The 26,426-nt window shown below is 40.2% G+C and overlaps 1 protein-coding gene across 2 annotated transcripts in view; it reads left to right on the top strand.

Annotated features, from left to right (window-relative positions):
- The window catches only part of EPB41L4B (erythrocyte membrane protein band 4.1 like 4B), a 258,354-nt gene that overhangs the window by 199,553 nt on the left and 32,375 nt on the right, over positions 1–26,426 (top strand). For both annotated transcript variants that reach the window (XM_034761377.1, XM_034761376.1), the window contains exons 20-22: positions 14,099–14,203; positions 20,382–20,520; positions 21,007–21,084. In XM_034761377.1, coding sequence (XP_034617268.1) covers positions 14,099–14,203; positions 20,382–20,520; positions 21,007–21,084 — 322 coding nt within the window. The remainder of the gene's footprint in view (positions 1–14,098; positions 14,204–20,381; positions 20,521–21,006; positions 21,085–26,426) is intronic.

The raw sequence follows: 26,426 nt of genomic DNA, 5'->3' as shown, positions 1-26,426 counted from the left end.
AAGGGGGCTGCCCGAAGCCGGTAGCACTGGCTCGGGCAGCTTGGCTCTTAAACAGAGCCGAAGTCTGAGTCAGGGGAGGAGCAGAGCAGCCGCGGGAGAGGAAGTGCCCGGCCGGTATTTTTCCTGGACATGTTCGGCTTTTTGGCAATTCCCCCTGGACGGGGGTTTGATTGCTGAAAAGCCGGACATGTCCGGGAAAAACCGGACGTATGGTAACCCTACCAGTGCTGTCTTTTACGGTGAAGATGGCTGCTAAACAAGTAGAGCCACTCGGTGCCTGTGTGGAAGCAAAAATCCAATAACAACCTAAGGGGTTAAAGTAGTAAAAAGCTCTATTACAAGCAAAGCAAATTTTCACAATATAGAACTCCGCAAGTATTCGAGTGCTGTGCATTAAGACTACCAAGCACTGGGACTGTTTTGTTTTTGTTTTGTTTTTTTAGGTATGTCACCAAATGTAGCTTAGATTTCTGCTATGCTCTCTGAAAACATTACAGATAGATTCAAGCAGAATTGACACAGCTAAACCAAGCATCAGTTCAGCAGGGCTGCCCAGAGGATTCAGGGGGCCTGGGGCAAAGCAATTTCAGGGGCCCCTTCCATAAAAAAAAGTTGCAGTACTATAGAATACTATATTCTTGTGGGGGCCCCTGTGGGGCCCTGGATCTGGGGAAAATTGCCCCACTTGCCCCCCCCCTCTGGGCGGCCCTGCAGTTCAGTGGGCTGTGTTTTCTTAAGGTACAAATATCAAAGTAATTGATGAACAGGGAGAGGTGAACTATAACAGTCCCAACTCAAGACCAGGGTTGAGAGAATAATGCACCACAAATAATGTATCCAACCAGTTTTGTTTTTCTTTCTGCTTGTGAAATGTAGATGAGCAGATGACAACTTTCTCCTGCTGTTCAACGTTATCCAATAATGTTTGGGCCATTATAAACACTCTTCGGAATAAGAATGAACAGGATTCTGAGCATATTCATTGTTGGTGAAATTTGCAACCGTGCACAGAGAGAGAGAGCACAATATGCCTCTTTTAAATCCTACTTCAGCTCTGTTTGAGTACTTAAGTGATGCATAGATCTTGCATTGGGCTTTTGTTCATGTGTGAATTGCACTTATTTGTTAATTATGATTGGTCAGCCAAGTCATATGGTATTGTTCCTGCTTCTTGATTTGAGAAGTACACTAATGCTTGTGGTGCAAATACTTGCATATGCAAATTTAAAATTCCTTTTTTGCAAATACCCATGCAAGTATTTCTGTGAACATTTGTGCCAGTCAAAAAATACTGTGTGAATGTTTGAAGAAAGCAAACAAAAAAAGGGAAAACTCATTTTAAAATTTCTGATTTCTGAATGATGGCTGTAGCATACATTAGTAGAATGCCCTGATTTTCCAACCCCATGACATTGGGCATTTTTTTGCAGGGCATCTAGTATAGCTGAATATATGCACCTTAGATCCTTAAATGAAACATGACAATGTATTGCATTAACAAAAAGGTACGAGGATACACAGTGCTTACTGTGTGGTTTACCACCATCTTGTCTGCAACTCCTATGCTAGTCTGGAGAGATTGCCCTGCTAATGAATTAACTACTTGGACATGGCCTATAGTCCCCTAAGCAATTATTTTAGCATCTGCCATAGCAGATTCAATTTGGCTAACAGTTGCTATAGCTCTGTGTAGAGTTAGTTCTGGCTCAAGTAGTAATCACTCATGTATGCATGGGTATAGCTGTTTTTGCCACAAGCTGGCTTCTAATCATCTCTTCGGACATATCCCCATAATGGCATGTAACAACATGTTCCAGTAAAGTAGCAACATATCAGTCAGTGGATTCGCCCGTTTTTCTGTACGCTTGGTAAAATGTGGATCTTTCTATTTTCACATTCATTTTAGCCATGAAAAAATTATATAAAACTGAAACTGCAGTAGCTGTAGCAATTCTCAGGAAGGAGAAGCGTATGTATTACACTCTAGTGTTCAGAACGTGGACATGGTAACTGCAAGGCTAAATTCTGGACATCTCAGTTACCAACAAGCCTACAGTTCTCAGGAGGCATTAAATTGGGGAGAAGGGGAGGAGGTGGGGGAGTGCAGTTCTTCCTCCGCTAATAGCAGAGGCAGGACTCCCAGTCTTCTCCCCAGCTTTGGAAAGCACTGTGATGTCCGCACAGCTCCCCCTCTTTCTGGGTTGCTTCTCCTCCATCTTGTTTCAATCTATTTTAACCCCTGATTCTCAGTCATATAAATCCAGTAAAGAACAGGCTTACTAGCACAGAGTAGATTTCCAAGAGCAGGTGACATAAGAGAGTAGCAATATTTGTTGCCAGGAGCCTCTAACCAGGAAAAAGAGATTGTACTCCAGGCACACACATTAGTATAGTAACTCAAGTATGCTCCAGTTTGATCTTTATCATCTTTCAAGGTAAATTCTAAACAGCACACTAGCTTACATGTGTGTCACAGACAAATGTGCAGATGACTGATAGAGAAATGCACATTGCTAGCAGACTCCAAACCCTGGTATGATCTCGTCAGATCCACAGATTATGCACTATTTGGATTTGGATTTAGGATTTTACTATTATTGGAACCTATTGTGTAGTATTGGAGTGAACTAAAAGGGATACACAGATCATCACATCCCTAGCTGGGGAATAAACCATCTTGAACATGTTAAAATGCTGTTGGGCCTTTTAGGAAGATTTTAAGGTTTACATTGTTCCAAATGGATTATAAAAATAATTGCAATATACCCGAGGAAAGAGTCCCATTAGCTATGTTTGGTCATTACACTTATCATATACAATCAAGAATAAGTATTGTTTGCTGGTGATTGTCATCGTCAGTAGTCTGACATGCTGGATGAGTACTTATAGCAAAACACACTGGCTTCAAGTTTGCAATAGTGAAATCATTTTACAATTGGTTTTGGACATTTTTGTGACTATGGTTGTATTCCTAAAAGGTATTGGAATAGATTTTCATGTTACTCCTGCAAATTTGGGACTGACTTGCTTGGGGGTTGTGGCACATTGCATGGTAAAGGTTAGAGTTCTTTCATTTGCTGAATTTACTCCATGTGGTCAGGAGGGTTAAGAAAAGCCATTTTGGCTCATTTTCCGAGAAAGAGGTGCTGTGTCTTGTGTGCTTTCTCTTGGCCATTCAGAAAAACTGTTGATGGCAGCAGCACTAAGGAACATCTATTTTCAGAGAGGGCTACGTATACCCTCCCCCCAGACACCCAATGGATTTTCAAGGGAGCAGTGGTCCTTCTTCCCCTTTTTGTGGGTAATTCCCTGAGTTTAAAAAAAAAACACACAAAACAAAAATGCCACTGTGTGAAATCATATTGACACCCACATGCTTCAGCAACAGGGCTGCAAACTTTAGATCCACTGCACAGACCTCTGGCTCTTAAGCAAATAGAGTAACTGATAGCAGTAGGCGGTTGTCCTCCTCTGTGTGGACCTGGACTATCAGAGGATGAAATAGTGGGTTTGTGAGTGGTTTTCACCCACATTTGCTCACAACAGAGGAATGGTGAGATTCAGAAATCTTGGGGTCTATGCCAGGTTCTGGAGGGAGTGTGCTTTAGAGGTCACACACTCTTCTGCCCTGTTCCCTCCAAGCCTTACCTTTTCTTCACCCGTGACCTCCAGACTGATCCAGTTCTTTATCTCTCTTCGCCCAACTCCTTGTGCCAATCCTAATTTTCTCACCTAGCCAATCCCCATCTCCAACCCCTGGCTTCTCATGACCGTTCCAGTCTCCTTGCCCAACATGTCTCAGGCTTCCCCTCAGGCCAAGTCCCAGTCTTCCCTTCATCCAAGCTCCTCATCCCCGTCTCCCCCAACCCAGCATTCTCATCCAATTGTCCTTGTCTCCTTCCTCTCCCATGTTCAATCTGTGTTGAAACTTTCCAAAACGATTCACCTTGAGGCAGACAGGCAGCATGGGAAATTTCAGCCCCAAATGATTAAAGTTTGTTAAATTGTAAGCAACAAAAACCGGGGTCTTATAATGGGAAGTGTCTGGTAACCAGCTCTGCCTATAATGTGCTTTTACTTTTTGGTGCTGCTGGAGCTCTTTTGTTAAAGATAGTATATTTACAGTTCTGATTATTTCACTAAAGATTTTCAAAAGACTGGATGTAGATAAATACTAACATATTTTTCATCACCTACTACATTTTAGTCTTCATTTACCCTCTATTGTTAGACACACTAGATTACTTGGATATACTATAATTAACCGGGTGTACTTTTTTCTTTTTATAGATACATTTTGAAAAATCACAACCAAAATTAATATTGACAAAGTACGTTTCATATAAATTCTAGTTAAATGCCAGGCAAAGTAATATTCACATACATCAACATAAGTGCTTCCATTTCTGGTGTAAGTCAATGAAATATAAATGAGGATCCATCGTCTAGTCAAATGTTTCCATTGGCAGATCAGCTATTTTTATTTCTGTCATTACTATCACTTGATATTGTCTCTCATGTGGTGCATTTATTGACTAAACTATTTATTTTCATGGTAACATGCTTTTGGATTTTTATCAACAGTCTGGTATGCTCAACATGCCAAATGGTTCAGCATTCGTCTGTGAAATTCTTTCAAGACCAACTGTTGCATTACCTTTGTTGATCCTTATTATCCAAATTATTTCATCTTTGATAAGATTGCAAATAGGAATATTCTTCTTGTGTGGGTGAAGCTACTACTGTCACCATCTGGTGCTCTGCATATTCATTTATTATATTTCCTTTGCAAATCTTACAATCCAAAACCAATTAAAACTATTACATTAGGGCTAATTACATTAGGAACTGTATAACATGAAACGCAAGATGAACTGTTATATCTCAGTGCTGGGCTGATGTTAGTCACCAGAGAAGAGTGGGGAAGAAATATAAATTATGTCAAGTTGTGCAGAGGTTACTTTGTGTGGGGAAAAAAGTACTCTTACAAGATTCATCCACAAAATAACCTCTGCTCATGTGAGTTATCAAAATGAGATGCCATTCATGGATTTTGTAGAACATTTAAAGGGCATCTCCGCTCCACTAGGCTCTTCAAGCTTGGCTCTCCTTTGGTTGGACTTGAATATGCCCATGGGCTCCACTAGGCTTTTTGGGCCTGGCTACTTCTTGATTTGGGGGGAGGAAATAAGAGGTGGTATCTACCAGATGTTACCCTCTTCTGGCACCAAATTCATGGTAAGTTACCCATGGTAAGTTGTGCAGATCTGTGATCCTCCCTCTCCTTTCTTATGCATTAGGAATGTAATAATTAACAATACTAACATTTCTGTTATCACTAAGCATCTGAGTTACATCCCCACTGAGATGGATGGTTAAGTGTACACCTCTGAGCATGTAAGCTCTCTGCAAACATACATAGTCATCTCTGCATCAGTTCCACTCATTTCTGAGCATTTCTCTGCAATCATAACAGCTACAGACTTATTTAAAAAAAAAAAAAGAAAGAAAGAAAGAAAGAAACCTGAATTTCTGGAGAGCATAACAATCTCTTCAGAAAGGTGCCAGTCTGCTGTACTGATGCGTACCAGCTGTTTCTGAGCTCTGAAGTTGCATATGCTGAATTCTATTTAAGACCTTTCATTGATAAATTTGGCTATCTGCAGCCTTGAAATTTTTCTTGGATGCTACATTTAACAGTAGCCTTCCAAGGGGAGCAGTGGGGGCAAAAAACCTAATTGGCTTCAAGACTGAGTTGATAAGTTTATGGAGGGGATGGTATGTTGAGACTGTCTAGAATGGCATGTAGCCAATTTGCGAGTACTAGTAGCAAATATCTCCAGTGACTGGTGATGGGACACAAGGTGGGGAGAGCTCTGAGTTGCTACAGAGAATTCTTTCCCAGATATCTGGCTAGTGGGTCTCGGTCATATGTTCAGGGTCTAACTGATTACCATATTTGGGTCCAGGAAGGAATTTTCCACTGGGTCAGATTGGTTGGAGACCCTCGAGGGTTTTCACTTTCCTCTTGCAGCATGAGGCATGGCTCACTTTAGGGTGACCAGATGTCCCATTTTTAAAGGGACAGTCCCGTTTTGGGGGACTTTTTTTTGTATAGGCACCTATTACCCCTCAGTTGCTATCTGGTTGTCCTAGCCCACTTGCAGGTTTAAACTGGTGTAAATGGTGGATTCTTGGTAACTGGAAATCTTTAAATCATGATTTGAGGGCTTCAATAACTCAGCCAGAGGTTATGGGTCTATTACAGGAGTGGGTGGGTGAGGTTCTATGGCCTGTGATGTTCAGGAAGTCAGACTGGATGATGGTGATGGTCCCTTCTGGCCTTAAAATCTATGAGGTTTGAGTCTGAGCATCTCTTAGAGAAACCAGGAACTGAATCCAGATATCCTAAACCCCAGTCTGGTGTCTTAACCACAAGACTGTACTTCTCAGTTCCAAATTCCCCCAATAGTAAGTGCAAGGCAGTTATGGACAGCTGGTTTCTTCAGGTCCAAGAATACAGTCATCCAGATAAATACTGTGTAGATCAGAAAGTTCGGGTAGATCAAAAGTGGAGCTGGTTGAAAAAAATGAGGTTTTTTCCATGACAAATGTCACCATTTCCTGGCTGTTTTCGTTTCATAGCATTCAGAGTGCCCATTTTCGTGTGTTTTTCAAAACCCAGGTTTTGGGGAAAAGATACATTTCAATTACCATTTTGGTTAAAACGTCAATAAAAATATATCATGAAAAAAATTGTGGAAAACTAAAAATGTGGGCAAAAATGGTGTTGAAAAAAGATGATTTTAACAGGAAAAAAAAACAAAGCAAAACAAACCTTTTTTTTCTTTGAAAAAATTTCAGGCAGCTCTAGAAAAAATGCAATATGTAGCTAAATATCCGACATCAGCATAGTTCAAATTCAGCAAGGTAAATTAATAGGTTGATCGTTTTAAAGCCAGAAGCCATTTTTGTGATCATCTTCTCTGATCTCCTGCATAACGCAGGCCACAGAACATCACCTAGTAATTTTTGCATCAAGTCCGTAACTTCTGTTTGAATTACAGCATATAATTTAGAAAAAAATCCAGTCTTTACTTGGACTGCAAGTCATGGAGAATCCACTTACTTAAGCATGTTGCTTGATTTCATTATCAGGTGACACATCCAGTTTCTTTCTTTCTTGCCTTCAAAGAGGCTTCTCATATCTGCTTAATTACTTTCAGTATTATAACATTAACCAGTTAGGGTACCGTGTACTGTCACATTGTCTGGTGTGGCTCATGACCGTGAGTTCCAAGCTCAGGGCAGACTCTAAAAAAGCAGGGCAGACAACCCAAACTGGTGGTATATTCTATAATTAGATTTCACCAACTCAGTAATGAGCATGATCTCCTAAAGCACTAATACAGAATTACCGCAGAGTCACAGACAGTCCCCTTGGCATTCCAGCCTATCTTGCCACCCAGGCAAGGGGGACTATGTGATGGATGATCACTTTACAACAAAAAATCACAATAATATTCAGGTTGTTCACAGTCCCAAAGGACCAGACACTTACTCCTGGTCAGTTGTACTCAGATCTCAAACCGAAGACAACACCTATAGCCAATCCTGTAATAAACCTAACTAAAAATTTATTAACTAAGAGAATAACTAAGAGAGTTATTTACAAGGGTAAAACAGGAAACATACAAATGAATTCATCTGAGATTTTAAAAAGTAATATAAGTTTCTATAATAAGAAGCTGTATATATCCTTTGGTGGTGACCCATGCCAAGCAGCATTGGGATCTCTTGCTTATGTTTAAGAATCTTTGCCCCTCAGAGTTCAGACAGCATAAAGAGACAGTTTCTCCTTGGCAGGGATTTTTATCCCCTTCACCCCAGAACAAAAGCTGATAGAACAAGTGTCAATGCCTGCCTCTTCTTCTTGTAAGTGGGGAGGGCAACAGAGTCTTTGTCCTTTTGATGTTTTACAATGCCTCATTTGGTTTCAACTGGACTACAGTGAACAGCACTTTACACTAATTAATGCTACCCCCCCCCCCGTTTGGTGAATTACACAATCACAGAAGTTTACAAGGCAAATGCTCAATTTAACTTTATACCATGGGATACAGACATTATAATTTCGATTAATACATGTAGCATCCTACAAGCATTCCATAAAGTCTGAACATTAAACACATTCTAATAACACTAATATCTATTTTAACTAGACTAACCTGCAGGTCAGCCAGACTGGTTTCCAGCGATGCATTTGTCAGTGTTCAATGGGGCCTAGGGACCCGGGCATGAGCTGGAACTGATCTGCTGGCATCACATGTACCTCTACCACAATTGCAAAGTACACGTACTGGAACTTGAAAAATTTGAACCCTTAAATACTACTGTGTTCTTATCAGCAAAGTAGCTAAATTTATCCTACAAATCTGCTGGTGGGAACTCATTTAATACTGCTATTCTCACCTGTTCATAGAGGTGAGGAAAAGACTTCAATCCTGCCTCCAAAGGAAAAATGGCTTAGTTTAAAGGTTAAGTAAATCCATTAGGAAACAAATACACTGCTGTTTTCTTAGTAAAATCAGAAAATCTACTGTTCAAAGAACTTGTCTGTTACCTATAGCCCCAAATCAGATGCTGTTTTTGCTATTTAAAATTGTTTCCATCTATATTTTAATTTGCTAACTACAAAAAGACATTATTACTAGTGACGTCAGAAATCACAAAATTCCATTATAATTCTCTACATAATCATCTGCATTAGACATTAGTGCTGGGATTTTCGGAGGCTAAGTGAGTTAAGTGCCCAAATCCAACTGAATTTCAATAGGAGTGTCCTCTGTGTCTCCTGAAAATCTCAACATGAATAGTGACTGTCCTGACTGCCCTGGGAAGACCTGAATTTATAGCTGATTTTGAGTTCAGACAGTGGCTGTTGGGCTGAGAGCATTGTTCTAGACGTGGGTAGAAAAAGAACTCGTATCACCCCTTCCTGCCAGAACACAGGAGCATTACAGTCTTAGCCTAGACTGCAGTCCGCAGATGTATTTTTGTTCTGGGGAGGAAGAAACAGAGGGTTGTTGTTTTTTCCGAAAGGAAGAAAAATAGGGAGCTGGAATGAAAACAGTAGGGAAATCCCACAAGCTCTGTGCAGACTAGTAACCACTGCACCTCAGGGGCATACTTGGTTATGGTCACAATCTATATGACAATCCAGTAAAAAGGCATTAACTCGAAAGCAGTTTTCAAATTGCCAGATAATCCTCTTGATAATTAACCTGAGGTTTCAGAAGAGCTTTCCTGGCATCATAGCAACAGAAAAAAAACACGTTGTTCCTGATCTTTGTATAGCCTTCGCTTAACCAAGAAAACCAAAGTGGAAAAACCTCAGACTAAAAACTGAGGAAAGGTTTGGGTTTTGTGTGTGTGTGCATGCGCTTCACTTGTGAGGCCCTTAAGTTATATGAGAATCTTCCTATTAAATAAAATATTTTCTTCTTCCTTCTCTTCTCTTCCCCACACCCTCAAAGAATGAATTACATGTTCCCATTCAAAGGGGATGTGAAAGCAACAATCAATCAGTTCAAGCCAGGAGCAGTCCTTTTATACTCTTTTCTCATACTTTGCTCAGGTTCCACTTTAACTCAGTCTGGTAACCTGCCCACTTTGCAGTGAGGACACCGCTTAAATCACTTAAGAGCTGATAGTCCCTCAGTGCCTTCCCACTGTGACGGTTTGGATCACAGAAACCCCTTTGGGACCGCCACCTGATGTGCTTAGACTACCTCTGAGCCTGTTTTCCCTGCCAACATGGGACTTCAGTGCCCTGCCTGGTTTGAGCAAGACATGCTAGCCTGCTACAAACACAGAGCCAGGTCTGAACTACATCCCCCAAAAGCTGCAGGCTTAACTGAAAACAGCTTAAGAAGTGCTCCTGTCTCCAACACTCAGATACCCAACTCCCAATGGGGTCCAAACCCCAAATAAATCTGTTTTACCCCATATAAAGCTTATACAGGGTAAACTCATAAATTGTTCACCCTCTATAACACTGATAGAGAGAGATGCACAGCTGTTTGCGCCCCTCTCCCCTCCCCCCCCCACATTAATACATACTCTGGATTAATTAATAAGTAAAAAGTGATTTTATTAAATAGAAAAAGTGGTTCCAAGTAATAACAGACAGAACAAAGTGAATTACTAAGCAAAATAAAATAAAACACGCAAATCTAAGCCTAATACAGTAAGAAAGTGATTACAGATGAAATCTCACCCTCAGAGATGTTCCAGTAAGCTTCTTTTACAGACTAGCCTCCTTCTAGTCTGGGTCCAGCAATCACTCACACCCCTTTAGTTACTGACCTTTGTTCCAGTTTCTTTCAGGTATCCTTTGGGGGTGGAGAGGCTACCTCTTGAGCCAGCTGAAGACCAAATGGAGGGGTCTCCCAGGACTTTATATAGTTTCTCTCTTGTGGGTGGAAACCCTCCCTCCCCCTGTGTAGAATCCCAGCTATAAGATGGAGTCTTGGAGTCACATGGGCAAGTCACATGTCCATGCATGACTTAGTTCTCTACAGGGACGTTCCCAGGAAAGCATAGATGTGGATTGGCATCTATCAAGGTCCATTGCTCACCAAGTACTTCCATTTACTTGAAGAACCCCTTCACACTATGTTGATCAAATCTGCCTTCGGTTCTTTCTACAGCAAACACTTTAAATACAAGCATAGAGCCAACGCTCATAACTTCAGATATAAAAATGATACATGCATACGAATAGGATGAATACATACAGTAGAACATAACCTTTGCAAAGATATGTTACATGGCATATCTAGCATAAAACATATTGCAGATATGCCATATTTACATTCATAAGCATATTTCTATAAAGCATTATGGGGTGCAACATCACACCCACAATTCCCCTCAAAAGGCAGACGTGTTCTCCCACAGTTGGCTGAGAGAGAACCGTAGAAGTAGCTCAGCACAAACCGCTATGGAACATTCCCTTAAAACACTTGGACGAGTGCAGACTCAGAGAAGACACAATAACTGTGGTAGCGCTTTGCAGTGAGGATGCTCACACCTGAATTAGGCTAAACCCAGATGCCCACTCAAGCCAACTCTTCAGTGAAGACATACCTTCAAGTTATTTACTTTTTACTCTTTGCCAGGCTAATGAGCAGGCTTGTGAGATTGGAGGAGCTGGTTCACTAAAGCTCCGAGCTCTGGTGAGAAGCGTGTTGTATCTCTGATTTTAGGCAGGTTCTGTTGATGTGTCATGTCAGGCTGACATTCATGATTGTCATTGTCATTCTCACTAGGAAATGATAGATTATTATGCAGCCTGCCAAGTCATTAAGATGCTCTGTCTTGGTTCAATATCTTCATTCTTATGCTGAAGCAGTTGGATACATTTGCAAAAAAATGTTTCCCATAAATTCATGGCATTTCAAGGGTACCTTACAAGAAATTGTAATATACTATGCTTTTTTAAAGCATGGGCCATCCTGAACCCCCAGAACATCAGGTTTTGTTCAAATCTATGTCACTTACTACACGTAATAAGGAAAGTGTCTATATTTGCACATAAAGTCTCTATTTTAAATAACCAAAATAATTACAAGGTATCTCCTTGAAAAACTATATCTTTTCATGTGAGATAATATACGATTGCTATAGAATTCAAAAGATAACCATAGAAATTATTCAGCTTTATAGTTCATTCATTTTTCAGTAATGTCAGTGTGATTTTTTTTTTTTTTTTTTAGGGCTTTGTACAGGATTAAAAGCCTGCCATTTTTACAAATTTAAATCAAACTCACTGGCCTTCAGTGGATGAATGTGTCTGCCTTAAAAGCATGATTTCTGCTTTTAATCAACAAATATTTCTAAATTTAGACCTAAGGGAAAAATGCTATTGTTTGTGTTATATAACCAAGGATTACCGTGTTTGACATTCTGCACCCATTCAGTGATATAACCCCTGTGAACTACTAAGATTCACCAATGAGGACAACCAGCCAGTTGATCTCCAGACTGCTGTTAATCATCCACAAGTGTTTCATACTGAGCATTGAATATGTTCAGGCTGGGGGAAATTTACTCAGTGGAAACAGTCGGGGAGGCAGATGGAGCAGTGCAGAGTTTTGTGCTGAGGAAGAAAGTCTTCAGCGGGAACAGAAGCTCAGCCAGCCAGTTTCGAAAAATGGGGGTTAAAAATCCATCTTCTGACATTGGTATCATCTGTTTAATATCTGATCTGTCCTCTGTTGAGGGTCTGTATCCTGTATGTGCTGCGGAGTGGGCTCAATCTGAGATCTCATAGAGATTTGGATCTTTAGGTTGAAGTCCATATAAAAGTGCAACGTATCATTACATTTTATTATTGTTCCTTTTAATCTAAAGTAAGAGTACAGTAGGCCCTCTGCTAATTTACACCTTGGCTAATTTGCAGCTCCTATAATGTGCACAATCAAATGGTGGTCTCTGCCAGTTAGAGTCTGATCCAAAGTGCAGTGAAGTAAATAGAAAGACTGATTGTCTCAGGCCCTGAACAAGGATTTGATGGCAGAATATTGTAACAAGGGGCTGCTCTTACTAAAATTCCATTATTTTTGCAGGATATGCTAACAGGAAATTTACTAGCATACTGTGAAATGTCATAAAGGTAAACTGTACTTGTCAAATGAGTGGAATGGTTTGTGCATTTTGGAATGAGGCTTATTTGCTTTTTATATTGTTCACTTATGATTTCGCAATATTCCGAAAACCACCATGGGGTTTCCACTTATTGATAGAAATTAGTAAGGGTCCTCTCTGCTCTATCCCTATGATGTCTTATGGTTCCTGGTGTGTCTGAAACCCTTTGTGATAAATTCATTGCTTGCTAATTATAGTGTGCGCGTATCCTTTGTATCTCACGTTAGATTTGATATTTGATTATTTATTTCTGTTCCTGCTTTCACTGGATTTATGTAATGAATGAAAACTACCCTATTAGGAAATGGCTTTAGAAATGGCAATGCCGTCCATTCAGCGCCAGATCCTCAGCCAATGCACATCAACATAACTTAGCTGAAGCCAATGGAGCTGAACACCAGTTTACATCAGTTGAGGTTTGACCCGCAGATTATCTCATTATACAGGTCTTTGCACATGGAGCCTCCCTGCAGCAGGTCTTGAACTGAAAGGATATTGAGGTGTGCTATGAAATAGCTCCTTTTTTCTAATTATTAAACAATCTGAACCTTACTTACAGTGAAAAGTGACACCGAAACATAGCGTTGTGGGCTTCCATGTTATTGGCGTTTCAATGGTTTCCAGATCAGATTTACGTACTTCACAATTCAAAAGATTATTTTGATTCTAATCACCATCCCTACAAACTCAATATGGAATCTGAAAGGCAAGATGGGTTATTAAATATTACAGAACGCTAGCACAACAGCAAGCAGAGCTCTTCTCTGATCAGGACCCCACTTTGATATCTACAGCCATGGTCCACATTCTTACACAACAATCACAGCTTCTTCATGTCGCCATCAGTCATATATATCTTTACTTTAAATTGAACATTTGCAATTTCTTTTGTTTCTAGTGTGTTCCCTGGATCTCTTCCACTAGCACGTCACTATTGTATTGGTGTTGCAGACACAGCAGGGAAATGTTTAATTTCAAGCAAAGGCTATTTTGATGAATGATTTCTTTAGTTCATTAATATATTTCTAGTTATATTTGTGTTTTTAAAAAGTTTTACAAAAACTAATTGTTGGGTCTCTTTAAAATACTGCATTTCAGGGTTTTAAGTCGTTAGCACTGAAGTATCTTTATTGTATTTTGCATCGATTTAATATATTTAAATGGTTGCTTCTTTATAAAGTTACACAGTATATAGGGCAGTAAAACTGTAAACGAAAAATACGTGTGTGTACACCAGCATGTTGGATTACAAATGGAAGAAAAGGGTAAATTTGCCAATGTGCACTTGCTAACTCAAGTTAGATGTGTCGTTAAATTATAACTTTGCTGACATACCTTAAAATTGCTTAAACAAAGCCATCAGCACAAACATTTTTCTTATTTTTAGAAGTCCAGCACCAGTACGACCAGAAACTACACCATCAACAGGCACTACAGAAAAGCAGGAAATTAAAGTTTCTCGTGTGAGGAAGTTAACAAGACAGTACAGCTTGTGAGTGTTGTACAGCACTATTTGCAAGATTTTCTCTACTACCAAGCTGAAAATTAAAGTCGTGCTAATTATTGTTCAAGATATGCCTTCTGAAAGGCATGAGTGCAATTACATGATAATGATCTTACATTGATATAGTTCCTTTCATCTCTGAGGATCTTGAAGTACTTAGTACTTAAATGAATATGCAATCTACACACCCTTAATACCCCACTGAAATGCAAATCCCTTGTCTTTAACAGTGAACAGCAACATTACACAGTGGTAGAAGTTAGGAACTAAAAATCCCTTTTCCACTTGAAATTAGAGGTTGATTTTAAGTAGACAAAATTACTGAAGCTTTACAAAACCTGCAGATTTCAATTCCTTTAGGTTTTGTCAATCAATATGGGCTGGTGGGATCACAGCCGATCAGGCTGAAAATAGGGACTGGACATTATCCAGAGTTATAAGAGTAAATAATAAAAAAATCATGTTTTGGTAGGGCTATAAAACTTCATGCTTCAGAACATAATCCAACCTAGGTTTTAGGGGTTAGGAGGAAATTTTCCATGAAGGGCAGGAGATTTGGCATCTGTTCCTGTAGCATGAGCTGGTGCCAGCCACTTTACCCCTCTCTGCCTCAGTTGTTCCACTGAAGATAATAATACTTACTTAGTTACTATGTTTCTTATGTAACCTACTCCCACTCAGCATGGCACTCTGTCCCTCTCTGGGCCACATATAGAGATTGATGAGACTGCTACATTCTTGGCTAACAGAGCTTAATCTTTTAGTTCAAGCAGTAGATGCTCATGCTTTTAGGATTAGGGGTCTCAGGTTTGATCCCTGATGCCAAAGAGCAATGAAGCATTACACTTCATTCACTCTTTATGGCAAGGGACACACTGCTACCATGTATTGCAGGGAGACTAAACTGAACGGAAGGAAAGAGGGGTGATACCAGTATACATAAACCAAGAACACCAAATTCATTAGGAAGAAAAAAACGGAATATGCAATCAATGTGGAATGATAATGCCCAGCTCCTCTGGCTGGACTAATCTTCCCAATGACACTAACTATGCAATAGTACTAACTGTAGCTTTCATTTGTATAGCACATTGCATCCAGAAAGATCCCAATAAATATATAGAGAGAGTTATATTCCCAAATGTAATCACTTTTATTATGGAACACAGTAGCTATTCTGCATCAACCAGACCTCTGAATATTTTAGTAAAAGAACTGAAGAACTTGAATCAAATTATAACTATGCCAAGATTTAGGCTGTCAAAATATATAGAAAGGACACACGTTTGAATTTGACCAGGATACTAAGGTTAACATATGGGAACACACCCTCATGGCTTGGCCAGCAAGACATGACATGAGTCTCTTGCACCATGGTATATCAGCCCATGCTAGTCAGAAATCATTGTTTGCCAATGAGATTAAAGAGAGGAATTGACAACTCGCTCTAGGAAAGGAATGCAAGGTACATTACTCCCTGCTAATATAGGAGAGGACACATGGCATGGAATTTGGCAGCATTTTGCAGAAAAATTTTCACGAGGTTGTCTGCTTGTTGTGAATGTCCAGTGTGTCTCAAACACGTGTGCTTCTCTTAAATTAGGCTCTGCTTTTACAGCTCTTTCCTTAGTTAATCCGATTTATTATCGCAATGGAGAAAAATTCTCCGACAAGTTTAGAGACCCATCTGTCTCGCACTATTTTGAGACAGTAGAGATCAGGAATTTGTTTACAAGGTCAGCAAATGAAAGACTGAGAAACAACTGTGAGGTGACCAGGTATTTGAGAAGATAATGAGTGGGACAGATACATTGGAAATGAAGGGGGATATGATAGAGGTATATGAAATCATGAGTGATGTGGAGAAAGTAGATAAGGAAAAGTTATTTACTTATTCCCATAATACAAGAACTAGGGATCACCAAATGAAATTAATAGGCAGCAGGTTTAAAACAAATAAAAGGAAGTTCTTCACGCGGTGCACAGTCAACTTGTGGAACTCCTTGCCTGAGGAGGTTGTGAAGGCTAGGACTATAACAGCATTTAAAAGAGAATTGGATAAATTCATGGAGGTTAAGTCCATTAATGGCTATTAGCCAGGATGGGTAAGGAATGGTGTCCCTAGACTCTGTTTGTCAGAGGGTGGAGATGGATGGCAGGAGAGAGATCACTTGATCATTACCTGTTAGGTTCACTCCCTCTGGGGCACCTGGCATTGGACACTGTTGGTAGACAGGATACTGGGCTGGATGGACCTTTGGTCTGACCCAGTACGGCCGTTCTTATGTAAGGCTGGTCTTATGGCTTAACCACAATTTTGGTAGTCAAGAGATTTAAATTCTAATCGAGATTCAAGCACAAACTTCTTGGTGAACTTGACTTCTCTGTGCTTCAATTTATTCAGATCTACCTCACTAGGGTGTTGTGAAGCTTAATTCATCACTGGTTTTAAAGCAGTTTGAGTTCCTCAGAAGGGGCTATAAAAATGCAAATATTATTAATGTTTATTCAGCACAAAGTCCAATTTGATGAGAGGTGGTCATTGATGGCAGGGTCAGAGAACTACTGGGAAATTTTGCATTGATTCAGTTGAGCTCTCTAGTGAGTGAGAGAGCTTGAAAGCTGCAGAGGAGTCAAGACAGAAAGGTTGCTAAAGGAAAATGGGTCAAAGTAGTCAATAGGAATACTTAAGACTGTAGGGATGATGATGTTTGGAAGAGAAAATAATCAATTGTATCGATCAAGTCAGAGAATTTCTGAAGAACAGTTAAATAGATTTTAAAAAGAAGTTAACTGTCCATCATTATTTCTAGATTGAACAGTTTCAGAATGTGGAGTGTAATGAAAGAGGAGAGTTGATCACAAAGGAAAGGTTAGCGTGAATTTGGGTGGGAAGAATTTGAATTATGGGTAGGCAATGTCACCCACCTTCTCATCAAATTTGGAGGATTTTTCAGAAAGAAGGTAAACTAACTTGAGGATCCTCAGAGGGAGGAATGAAGTGAGTGCTTATGTTGCCAGGTCTCAGTCAGGCATGTGATAACAATTCTATCATCAAGGAAGTGTCATGTCCCAATAGAGATTTATCATTAACAAATCAGACAATCAGAGCAAGTCTATAATGGTGGGTGATAGACTAAAAGGAGATGGGTAGTTTTGATATGGATAATGTCATTATAATAATGTCATAGGAGTGGAGGAAGGTTAATTCCTAAGGTAGTATAATGAAGAAAGCTAGGGTGAGTTGGTAAAGAGAATAATAACTGGCAGTGAGCTGAGATGATTGGGGAAAAGCAATGACTGAGGGTGAGGGAAAGAAATACAGTGTCAGGTACAGTAGTGAGAATGAAAGGGAGTATAGGGGTCAAGAGAAGGTAGTAGCAGTAGAAAAGGTTGGTAACCAAAGACAGATGGAGAGAAGTAGCTAAGAGGAGGGTAAGGAGACAGGGAATGGAGAGAAGAGAGATGGATGAGGGTGGGGAGGAGGTTGTGTTACAGAGAATGAAGAAGATATGAGAGGCCATTGAAAGGGATGGTTATAGGAATAGTAGTCACAGCCAATCCACAGAAAGTCCAGTCATGTATTAAATTGTTTGAAGGAGCTGTCTTTGGGAGGGTGAGGATGCATCAGTTGAAATGTAGAAAAACGCGTTGAAAACATGGCGAATGTGAAGGTAAGAGCAATAGTATTGGCAACCCAGGAGAAAACGAAAGCAACAGGAAAATTACACAAGTGGAAGAAATAAATATTTTGAAGTGTAGTTAAAATAATGCATTTATGGAGATTCAGGTTAGAATTTTCACATTTTGATTTTGGAGCTTTTGAAAATCTCACCTTCGTTGTATAAATATCAGAATATAGATTTTCAGTTCTCCAGCCTTGCACCATAATGATGGCCCCTTAAGAAAACTGCAACTCAGTGGAAGATTGCAATTAAAATGCTAGGGGCTACAGAACCAAAAGTAAATTACATATTTTAATAAATGTTTATATAACGTGTATAATTATAGAGTTTCCAAGCTTCACATTTTCACACCAGCAAAACTAAAATCTGTATTTGCAGCCCATTCAAAATAAATAATTGCAAGTACAATTTGAATAATAGATAATAAGGTCTGAAGAGACCACTGTGATCATCTAGTCTGACCTCAGATGAAAAGCAAACTAGCAGACAATTGTTCTGATCCATTGACCTCTGGGTTTTGGAGCCAACACACTCCCACTGCACAACCTTTTTTATGTATTTGCATGTGTAGGTTTTGCATATACAATGGCTTCATGTTCAAATACTGAGGGCAAAATTAAGGCACCCGTGTTTGACAAGCTAGCCCTTACATTTATTTCTTCAGGGGCCAAATTCTGTTCTGGTTGAAGTCAATGTGATCTTTGCCATTGAGTTCAGTGGGAACGGGATTTAGCATCTGGTGTCTGGATTGCAAGTACAAAAAGTGAAAGGAGAAGTGCTGTGAAAGGAGTAGAGTGGTAAAAAGTCTTGTACTCAAACCTGTAGCTAGAACACAAGAGCACACTGCATATAAGACAGGATTACAAATTCATTCCCCAGTTTAGTTGGACGTGACCTAAGAAGCCTTTCTGAATTGGCAGATTCTAAAAGAATTTCCACTTCCACATAAAATAGGAGTATGAAGGAACAGATTTACCCAGCAAGGCTGGGGAGAGAGCCAGAGTATCCCTGCTGAGTATGCGGAGTAAGGACTGAGAAAATGTCAGCTGCATGCTTATAAAAGAGATTAACTAGGTCAGGAGCCCAAATCTGGCTTGTTGCATTAATAAAATACCTATTTAATAAACTCAGTAGCTTTTATATTTTGTTTTAAACATGAAAACTGTGTGTCATACATGCTCTTCCGCTGTGGTGATGAATTATTGTTCTTCCATGGAAAAGAATGAACTGTGGAAGAGACAACATTAGTTGGCAAAGTCTAGTCGTTTTATAAAAGCCTTGGTATTAACCAAACCACACAGCGATTTTGTTGAGATAGGGTTGGGCAGTGTGTCATGTAACTTGTGTTAGTAGTGATTATATGGACCTCAACAATAGGTGCACAGTCCTGGATTAAAGTGAAACCAAAGTACAGGCCTTCTCTGAAAAGTGCCTGTCAAACTGGCATTGCAGGGTTCCATGTGCATTGTAATTCAGATGGTGCCAGGTTAACATTTGCTCACTTTACAAATAAAAAGAAGCAAACTTGCACTGAATTGTGACAGCCAAGCTGATTTTTTGGGGTTTTGTTTTGTTTTCTTCACACATCACCACCAGTAGTAAAGATCCTGGAGGCAAAATTATGGCCCCAGTTACATCTGTGCATGGATAGTTGAGGACCTAAAAACTTGACCCAAACCACACTGAAGTCAATGACTTGTGATCAGTGGGGTTTTGCAATGGTAACTGAGGGAACAATATGCTCTGCAGCATTACTTTTACTGATGACCATGTGTGAGAAGAAAATAACCCAACTTGACTGCCTGGTTTTTAAAAGAAATGGCTTCTCTGTAAATGGAGCAAATTTGATCTGGAGTCATTAGTTCTCAATAAACATGGGCTTTCACCATGTTATTTTTACAGTTACTTTTCAGAGTAGAACTGCCCTTTAAAGGTATTTTGAAAATGGAAATACATACATACTGCGTGCCAGATCCACTCTGGTAACTTCACTATTACTGTTATACCAGGGCTGATGTTGATCCTGTATATCTATTTGAGGGTTTTTTACCAATACGGCAAGCCTATAGAATAGCAAAATGCAAAAATGAAAACTATAAAATGAAAAAGTAATATGAAATAGTCACCAGTGTATGTTTTTAATCATACATTTTCAGTCATAATATTAATTATTTGTTCATAATATCAAGTTAAATTTGAAACTACATGCCATTTAAGTTTTTGCATTTGTTGTTGATGTTTAGTCAGTATTTTTTATTGAGAAATCATTAAAGTTTAAAGAAAATCTAATTTATTTGCAAACTTAGCTGTAAATATTAAATTATGCCTGGCCTGGTGAACATTCAGAAGCACTATAGCTGGTGTCCAGATTTCCCTTTCCCTTTCCTTCCCCTTGCCTCTCGCACCTCCAAAGCAAGTTAAAACAAAATTCTGTTATACCTTGTAATGAATGGCGCTTCATGCACTTTTAACAACCACAGTGATGAAGACGACCTTCCTCCAGCACTGGCAGCGGCTGTAGCAGCATCGACATCCGTTTCATCAGCATCTCCTGTGTCACAGAAAACGTGTACACCACAAATGTCAGAAGGACAAACCCAGATATCACCTGGTGCAAAGGTAAGATGCAAAGATGGGGTCACGTAAATAGAGGAGAAATGATTAGAGATGATAGATATGAAGACAGAAAGTGGCTATGGTTAAATGTTCTTATGAGATGATAGTATTAACTATAATTTTACAATTGGGAGTAGTTTTTAATATAAAATTGTTGTAGCAATATACTTATACTATACTATGTATACTGGCAGCAGCTAGAAAATTAGGACATTTAGTATCTGATTCAAAGCCCATTGACGTCAGTGGGAGTTCTTCCATCAATTTCAATGGGCTTTGGATGAGTACTCAATGAATATTTACTTGGATTTCAAAGATATATAATTTTGTTGTCCATCTCTCCATATTCACCTATCAAAACACATTTAAAACTGTATGTGTAATTTATAATCTAATTGGCTAATTTATTCTTTAATTAAATATATTTTAAACTATAATTACAAATATTAAATATTTACCCAACATGTGGGGGATTTTTTCTGCCTTTAGAGCCCCACGGATGTTGGAAGTACATTTGCTTTGGAGCCAGGTGACCTTTTGATGGATTTCACAGAAGCCACACCTATGGTAAATAATTCCAGTTTGCAACTAGGAATGTTTAAATGTCTTTAAGAACTATTTGAAAACCAGAATGAATATGTTCTTATGTTGCACATTGTCTAATAATCCACTTCTGAAAATCAGACCATACTTTCTTTGTTTGCTGAGCACCCCTTGAAGTCAGCTCAGTGCTTCTGAAAATCAGGTCATTAATGTGCACATTATCAAATATCATGGCTGAAGCATTGGAATGAAATTCTTCTATCATGGAGATATTTACTCTTATTTTTCTGGGCTGCTCCAATTTGACCTCTTTGGTACCATAAATATGTGTAGCTAGATGTGTCTTTGGGAGTGATCTGCACGTCCCATTTCTCTCTCCCCCGCACCCACCCTCCAGCTGAGTTCAGAGATCAACCAACAACCACTCCTATATCTGTGACTATACTTTCACTTTTGGTTGGTTCAAAGTACCACACTTTGTCTTGAAACAAAACAGGCAGCCCTAATATATGTTGATCATTAACTTCCTTCTTTGGAATAATAGACTGTGAAGCACATTTATGTTTTTGCTTAAAAAACAGGGATGAAGTCCAGGCCCAACTGAAGTCGATAACTAACCTCCCATTGACTTCAGTGGGGACAGGATTTCACCCCAGATTCCCAATGGATAATCTGAAGTATTACACTATGATCCTGAACTGCATTTTCCAAAGTAATCATTGCATCACAAATAGGTCAAATACCATGTAGCTCTTCTGCTTGTCACTTTGTCATGTCATCTTTATTGTCACCAAGAGATTATATTAGAAAAAGCAATAGAGGGTGCAGCATTTCCTGGCATGTATTTTTTTTATTATTAAAAAACATTTCAGCTATGGGATATCAACAAACTCTCTATTGAACAGCTAGATCCTGTTGCGTCATTCTATTGTGTGGACATGCCTTTTGCTTCAAAGACGGTATGCTACATGCCACAGATTGCTTCCCGCCCTGTGTTACATTTAGATCAGGAGTGTGTTTTCTCCTTCCTGTTTCACAAAATGAAGAACATTTCACTAAGAGCCTGGGGTGCAGGAGGACTGCACAGAACTGCACCATGCTGCACCCCACTTCCCCTTGCTGTGGCTGGCCCCCTTAGTCAGCAGGTGCAGAACGGATGTGGAGCTGGGGCCACACCTCTGTTCATCCCCTTTGGCTCACTTCAGAAAGCAGTCCTGGTCCTCCCTTGACCTGCAGCTGTGACAGGCCAGAGCACGGCTGTGAAAAATGGTGGGAAAGCTCTTTGTGCATTCATGCCCCAGTCTGAGCAACCCATGCTAAGGCCTGTCGCAATCTAGCCTTTAAAAAATCCACAGTAAAAGACTAGTTCTCAAAAAGTCAGTACTTTACTTCAGGAAATCTAAGAAACAGACGTTCACTGTGGAGACCCGGAGAAGTTCTGAGAGCCTGTGCATTTCTTTTCCTGAGCTCAGTTTATACCAAGTCCTTAGTATTTATACAGTTATATGTGGCCCAGAATCAGAATTATTGTGAGTATTGCTTACTGTTCTTGGAGTGTTCTCAATATATCCTTCACTGGAAGTGATATTTTGGTACTGGGGCTCGACATGCTACCTCCTGACTTGAGAACTACAGTGGTGGATGGAAAGACTGTAGTCATGGTGATGAGGACAAGTTTGTAGGAGGGGATTGGTCCAGGTACCTGCAAGGGTGGGGAGCTGTGGGAGACTGCAGCTCCTAGAATGGGGTTCAGAAGTGGACACTTCTCATGGGAGGGTTGGGGAGCCTGCAATACTCTTCCCTCAATTCTGCTTGTCTGGGGCTGGGTGGGTCTCTTTTTAGGATCTTTAGGGGTCACTTGGTAGCTCCACTGTCACTTTATAGGCATTGCTTACCTAATTACTCAACCCCTTCTTGTCACAGTGCTAGCAGCAAATAGATTGCTCCTATTGCAGCCACTTGCTACTGGCTCTGGAGCTGAGACAACTGAAAAACTCTTACACCACTGCTAGAGATCCCCAGGATTTTTCTAGCTACAATGCTGAATCCATGATCTTCAACTACAGAAATAGAGGAGGTTTTTTTAGCAATTTCACAATATATTTTGGGACAACATTATCCCAAAGTTCAATATGGAAGGGTAGGAGATGTTCCAGAGCAGCTGCAACTGGAGAAGACTGTTCAATGCTCCTGCCTCTGCAGCATAGAAGGAGGGACAGAGCTCCTTCTGCACCCCACAGTATCTTTGTAAACCGAGGAGAAGCATCCTTACCTACTGAAATGGCAAGAAGCATTATGGCCCTTGGAGAAATACTAAAAGAGGTAGCCACCCAGTTCCAGAAGATGAGGAACAGGAGGATTGCAGCCTCTCCCCACTCCTGAATATTTCCAAGGTGAATGGACCATGAGCAAGGGGAAAAGAGGCCAGTAGTCGCAGGGAGCAGAGGGAACAGAACATGAACCTTCAGGGCTTGGAGCTCTGCAGCCAGAACCTGCCAGATTAGTTTGACAAGGCACATGCAGACTGAGACAGACATACAGATTTCTCAGACCTCCTTCCCGCTCTAATAATGTAAAGTGATTGTGGCTAAATTAATGTGATCCCCTCTTGTGAACTTACATGTGTATTTCTTATTCTGAAGTACATGATATGGCATTTCAGTGTATTCCTCTGAATTATTATTTCTTTTGGTCACTTATATACAGGAAGTTAGAAACTTGAGCAACTGATCCACTATAGATTAGACTTTGTAAAAAAGATAATATGGTGTTGCAGGGCCTTCCTTCTTCTGGTGACATGGTATAGGGTTTATTCCTTAGTTTATTTATTCCTTATGCCAACCTTTTTTCACCCCTATTGATCTTATTTCCAAGACTATAGTTCATAAATTGACTTTCAAAAGGTTCCTTGGTTTTTCTCAGGAATGGACAAAGCACTACACACCATCAATCAACTTTTTTGTTTCATTTAACATTTACAAAGGTCAGCCTGTGTTCTAAAGAGCTGTTTGGAAATTATTGTTTGCAAACCTTACTCCACAATATTTACTGTGGACTTCAGCACACCTGTCAATTGAATGTTGAATTAAAAAGCTTATTTACCAGAGATATGGGTCTAAACCAAAAGCAACACCCCCAAACTATGGGTGAATCAAATTCCAAACTTTGTGACTTGGGTCAATCCCTGTTTGTTTAGTTGTGGTGATGACAGCAGCAGGGGTGCAGGAACAATTTGTATGGTGGTGGGGCTGAGAGCCATTGAACCAAACTGTGAATCCTGCATATGATGGAAACCACTTCAAGCCAGGGGGTGCGGCAGCACCCTAGTTCCAGTACCTGTGGACAGCAGGTGCTGTCACCTGGGATAGATCCTCAACTGGCATAGATCCACTGAAGTCAATGAAGCTATGATGATTCATACCTGATGAGGAAGTGGCCCTCTGTATATATCTTGTAATTGCATCCTAGTTGGATCATACACTTGGTTGGCCATGTTGTTTAATATTTCACTTTTGTCCCACAATCATTTAAAATATTTCATTGACATCGCTTAAATCACGTGTGCATGGTAGTCCATATTCAGGCAAAATTACCAGTTTATCACTAAATCAGACACAGAGTGAGCTAAACTATTACTACACATGGAAATGTCCCTTTCGTTTTCTATTGCATCAAGTCAAAAGTTTGCTTATTCTTCTGCCCTGTAGTAGTGTTTATTTTCTTAGTCATATATCTTTTGCTGTGTAGTCTTAAAAATTCAGAACAGTAGATATCTACTTGCATTTATATGGGTGAAAGTGAACATATGAATATGCACAGAGTTCTCTGAATGTGAAATTCCTTTCATACTGTAGGTTTACAATTACCCGATTTCCTCCTCCTTAAAGCCGATGGTTACAGAGCACTGACATTTGGGCTAATGCATTTGGTAACACATCACGGTAAAAATCCCAGGTCCCAGCTCCACACTGAAAGGAAGCTCACATGGGGTGAATGAAAAGTACAAACCTAGAGGCTGTCACAGAAGGCATGGATTATATGCACTGAGATTATGGATGGAATTCAAACTTCTTAAAATGCTGTTAGCTCCCTGCAGGTGCCTAGAGGACATGACATGATCCACATGTGGGGATTTGTGGAGGTCATTCACTCCTTCCAACATCTCACAGGGAAAACAAGTCCCATGCTTCAGAGGCAACTTTTTTCTGGGTGGTAACAATTAAATAAAATGTAAACTTAGTTGATATTTTTGTGTGGAAAAAATCATTTCTCCTCTGCACACTAAACTATAGGTTGCAGATTTCAGGTAATTCGAAAACAGAGAGATGTTTTGGGGCTTGTGATTGGGCTGCTCTGGCACTTCCTTGTGACCTGTCAGGACATAGCTCACCCAGCTGCGGGTCTCTGCCAGTATCTTGCGGTCTCTGGGAGGTCTGAGGCAGCAGTGCTTTAGCCCTCTGGCCAAGGCACGCTTCAGTCCTATGCCTTCTGGGGTGTTAAGGTCCAGAGGGAATCAGGAATCCTGCTACTCAAAACACAGTCGTCCAATGAACCTTCGGTGGGACCTTGCCCTTCTGTTCAGGGCTTGTCTCCAAACAATCCAGGCTTCTGCTGATCCTCCAGAGTCTTGTCATCCCTTCTATTAAGGGCTCATCTGGCTGGCAAGCTAGTCAGTCTCTGGGCTGCAGATAGGCTTCTCTCCCATCAAGAGAAGCAGAGCTCTGCTGTCCTTCCTGGTCAGCCCAGAGCTAGGCTAGGTCTCCTTTTAACTCCCCAGTCCATGCCTAGCATTTGCTGCAGGTGTAGCAGAGTGGGGCTAACTGGGTCCACAGGCTCTCTTTAACCCCCTCATTGTCAGTGTGGGGCCTATTTGCCCATCACAGGGCTCCACTATCAAAATACAGCATGTTCTTGTTTTCCTCTCCGAGGTAAGAGAGCAAACATCAGTGAAATGAGTGCATGTGACAAGTGACTGTGAGAACAAGAGCAAGGCTGTTGAAAGCAGGGAAATACGGACAAAATGAGAGCTAATTTAAACACTATTAAAACTAGGGTATATCACACATAGAACTTGTCCTCCTCCAGGAGCAGAGAGAGAGAATCAAATATCTTTTTTCTGTGGATGGGAGGTCAAATCTCGAAATATCCAGTCTTTCTGACTGAAATCTCAGAATTCTGACTGGAATATCTGGTGGGGCGGCAGGATCTGGTTTTGTTTGGTTTGTTTTAATTTTCAGTGATGTGTGCCAGATTGACAACACTGAAGACTGGCCTCTTCTGTTCAATCACAGAGCAGGTTGTTACAACTCTTCACCCTTGTGGGACAGTCACCTGGCTGCTGTACTAGACCCAACCTTTAGATCCCA

The sequence above is a fragment of the Trachemys scripta genome, chromosome 2, assembly GCF_013100865.1.
Source record: "Trachemys scripta elegans isolate TJP31775 chromosome 2, CAS_Tse_1.0, whole genome shotgun sequence".
Lineage (NCBI taxonomy): Eukaryota > Metazoa > Chordata > Testudines > Emydidae > Trachemys > Trachemys scripta.
The sequence above is the reverse complement of the archived record's forward strand: the minus strand, read 5'-3'. Positions and strand labels throughout refer to the sequence as shown.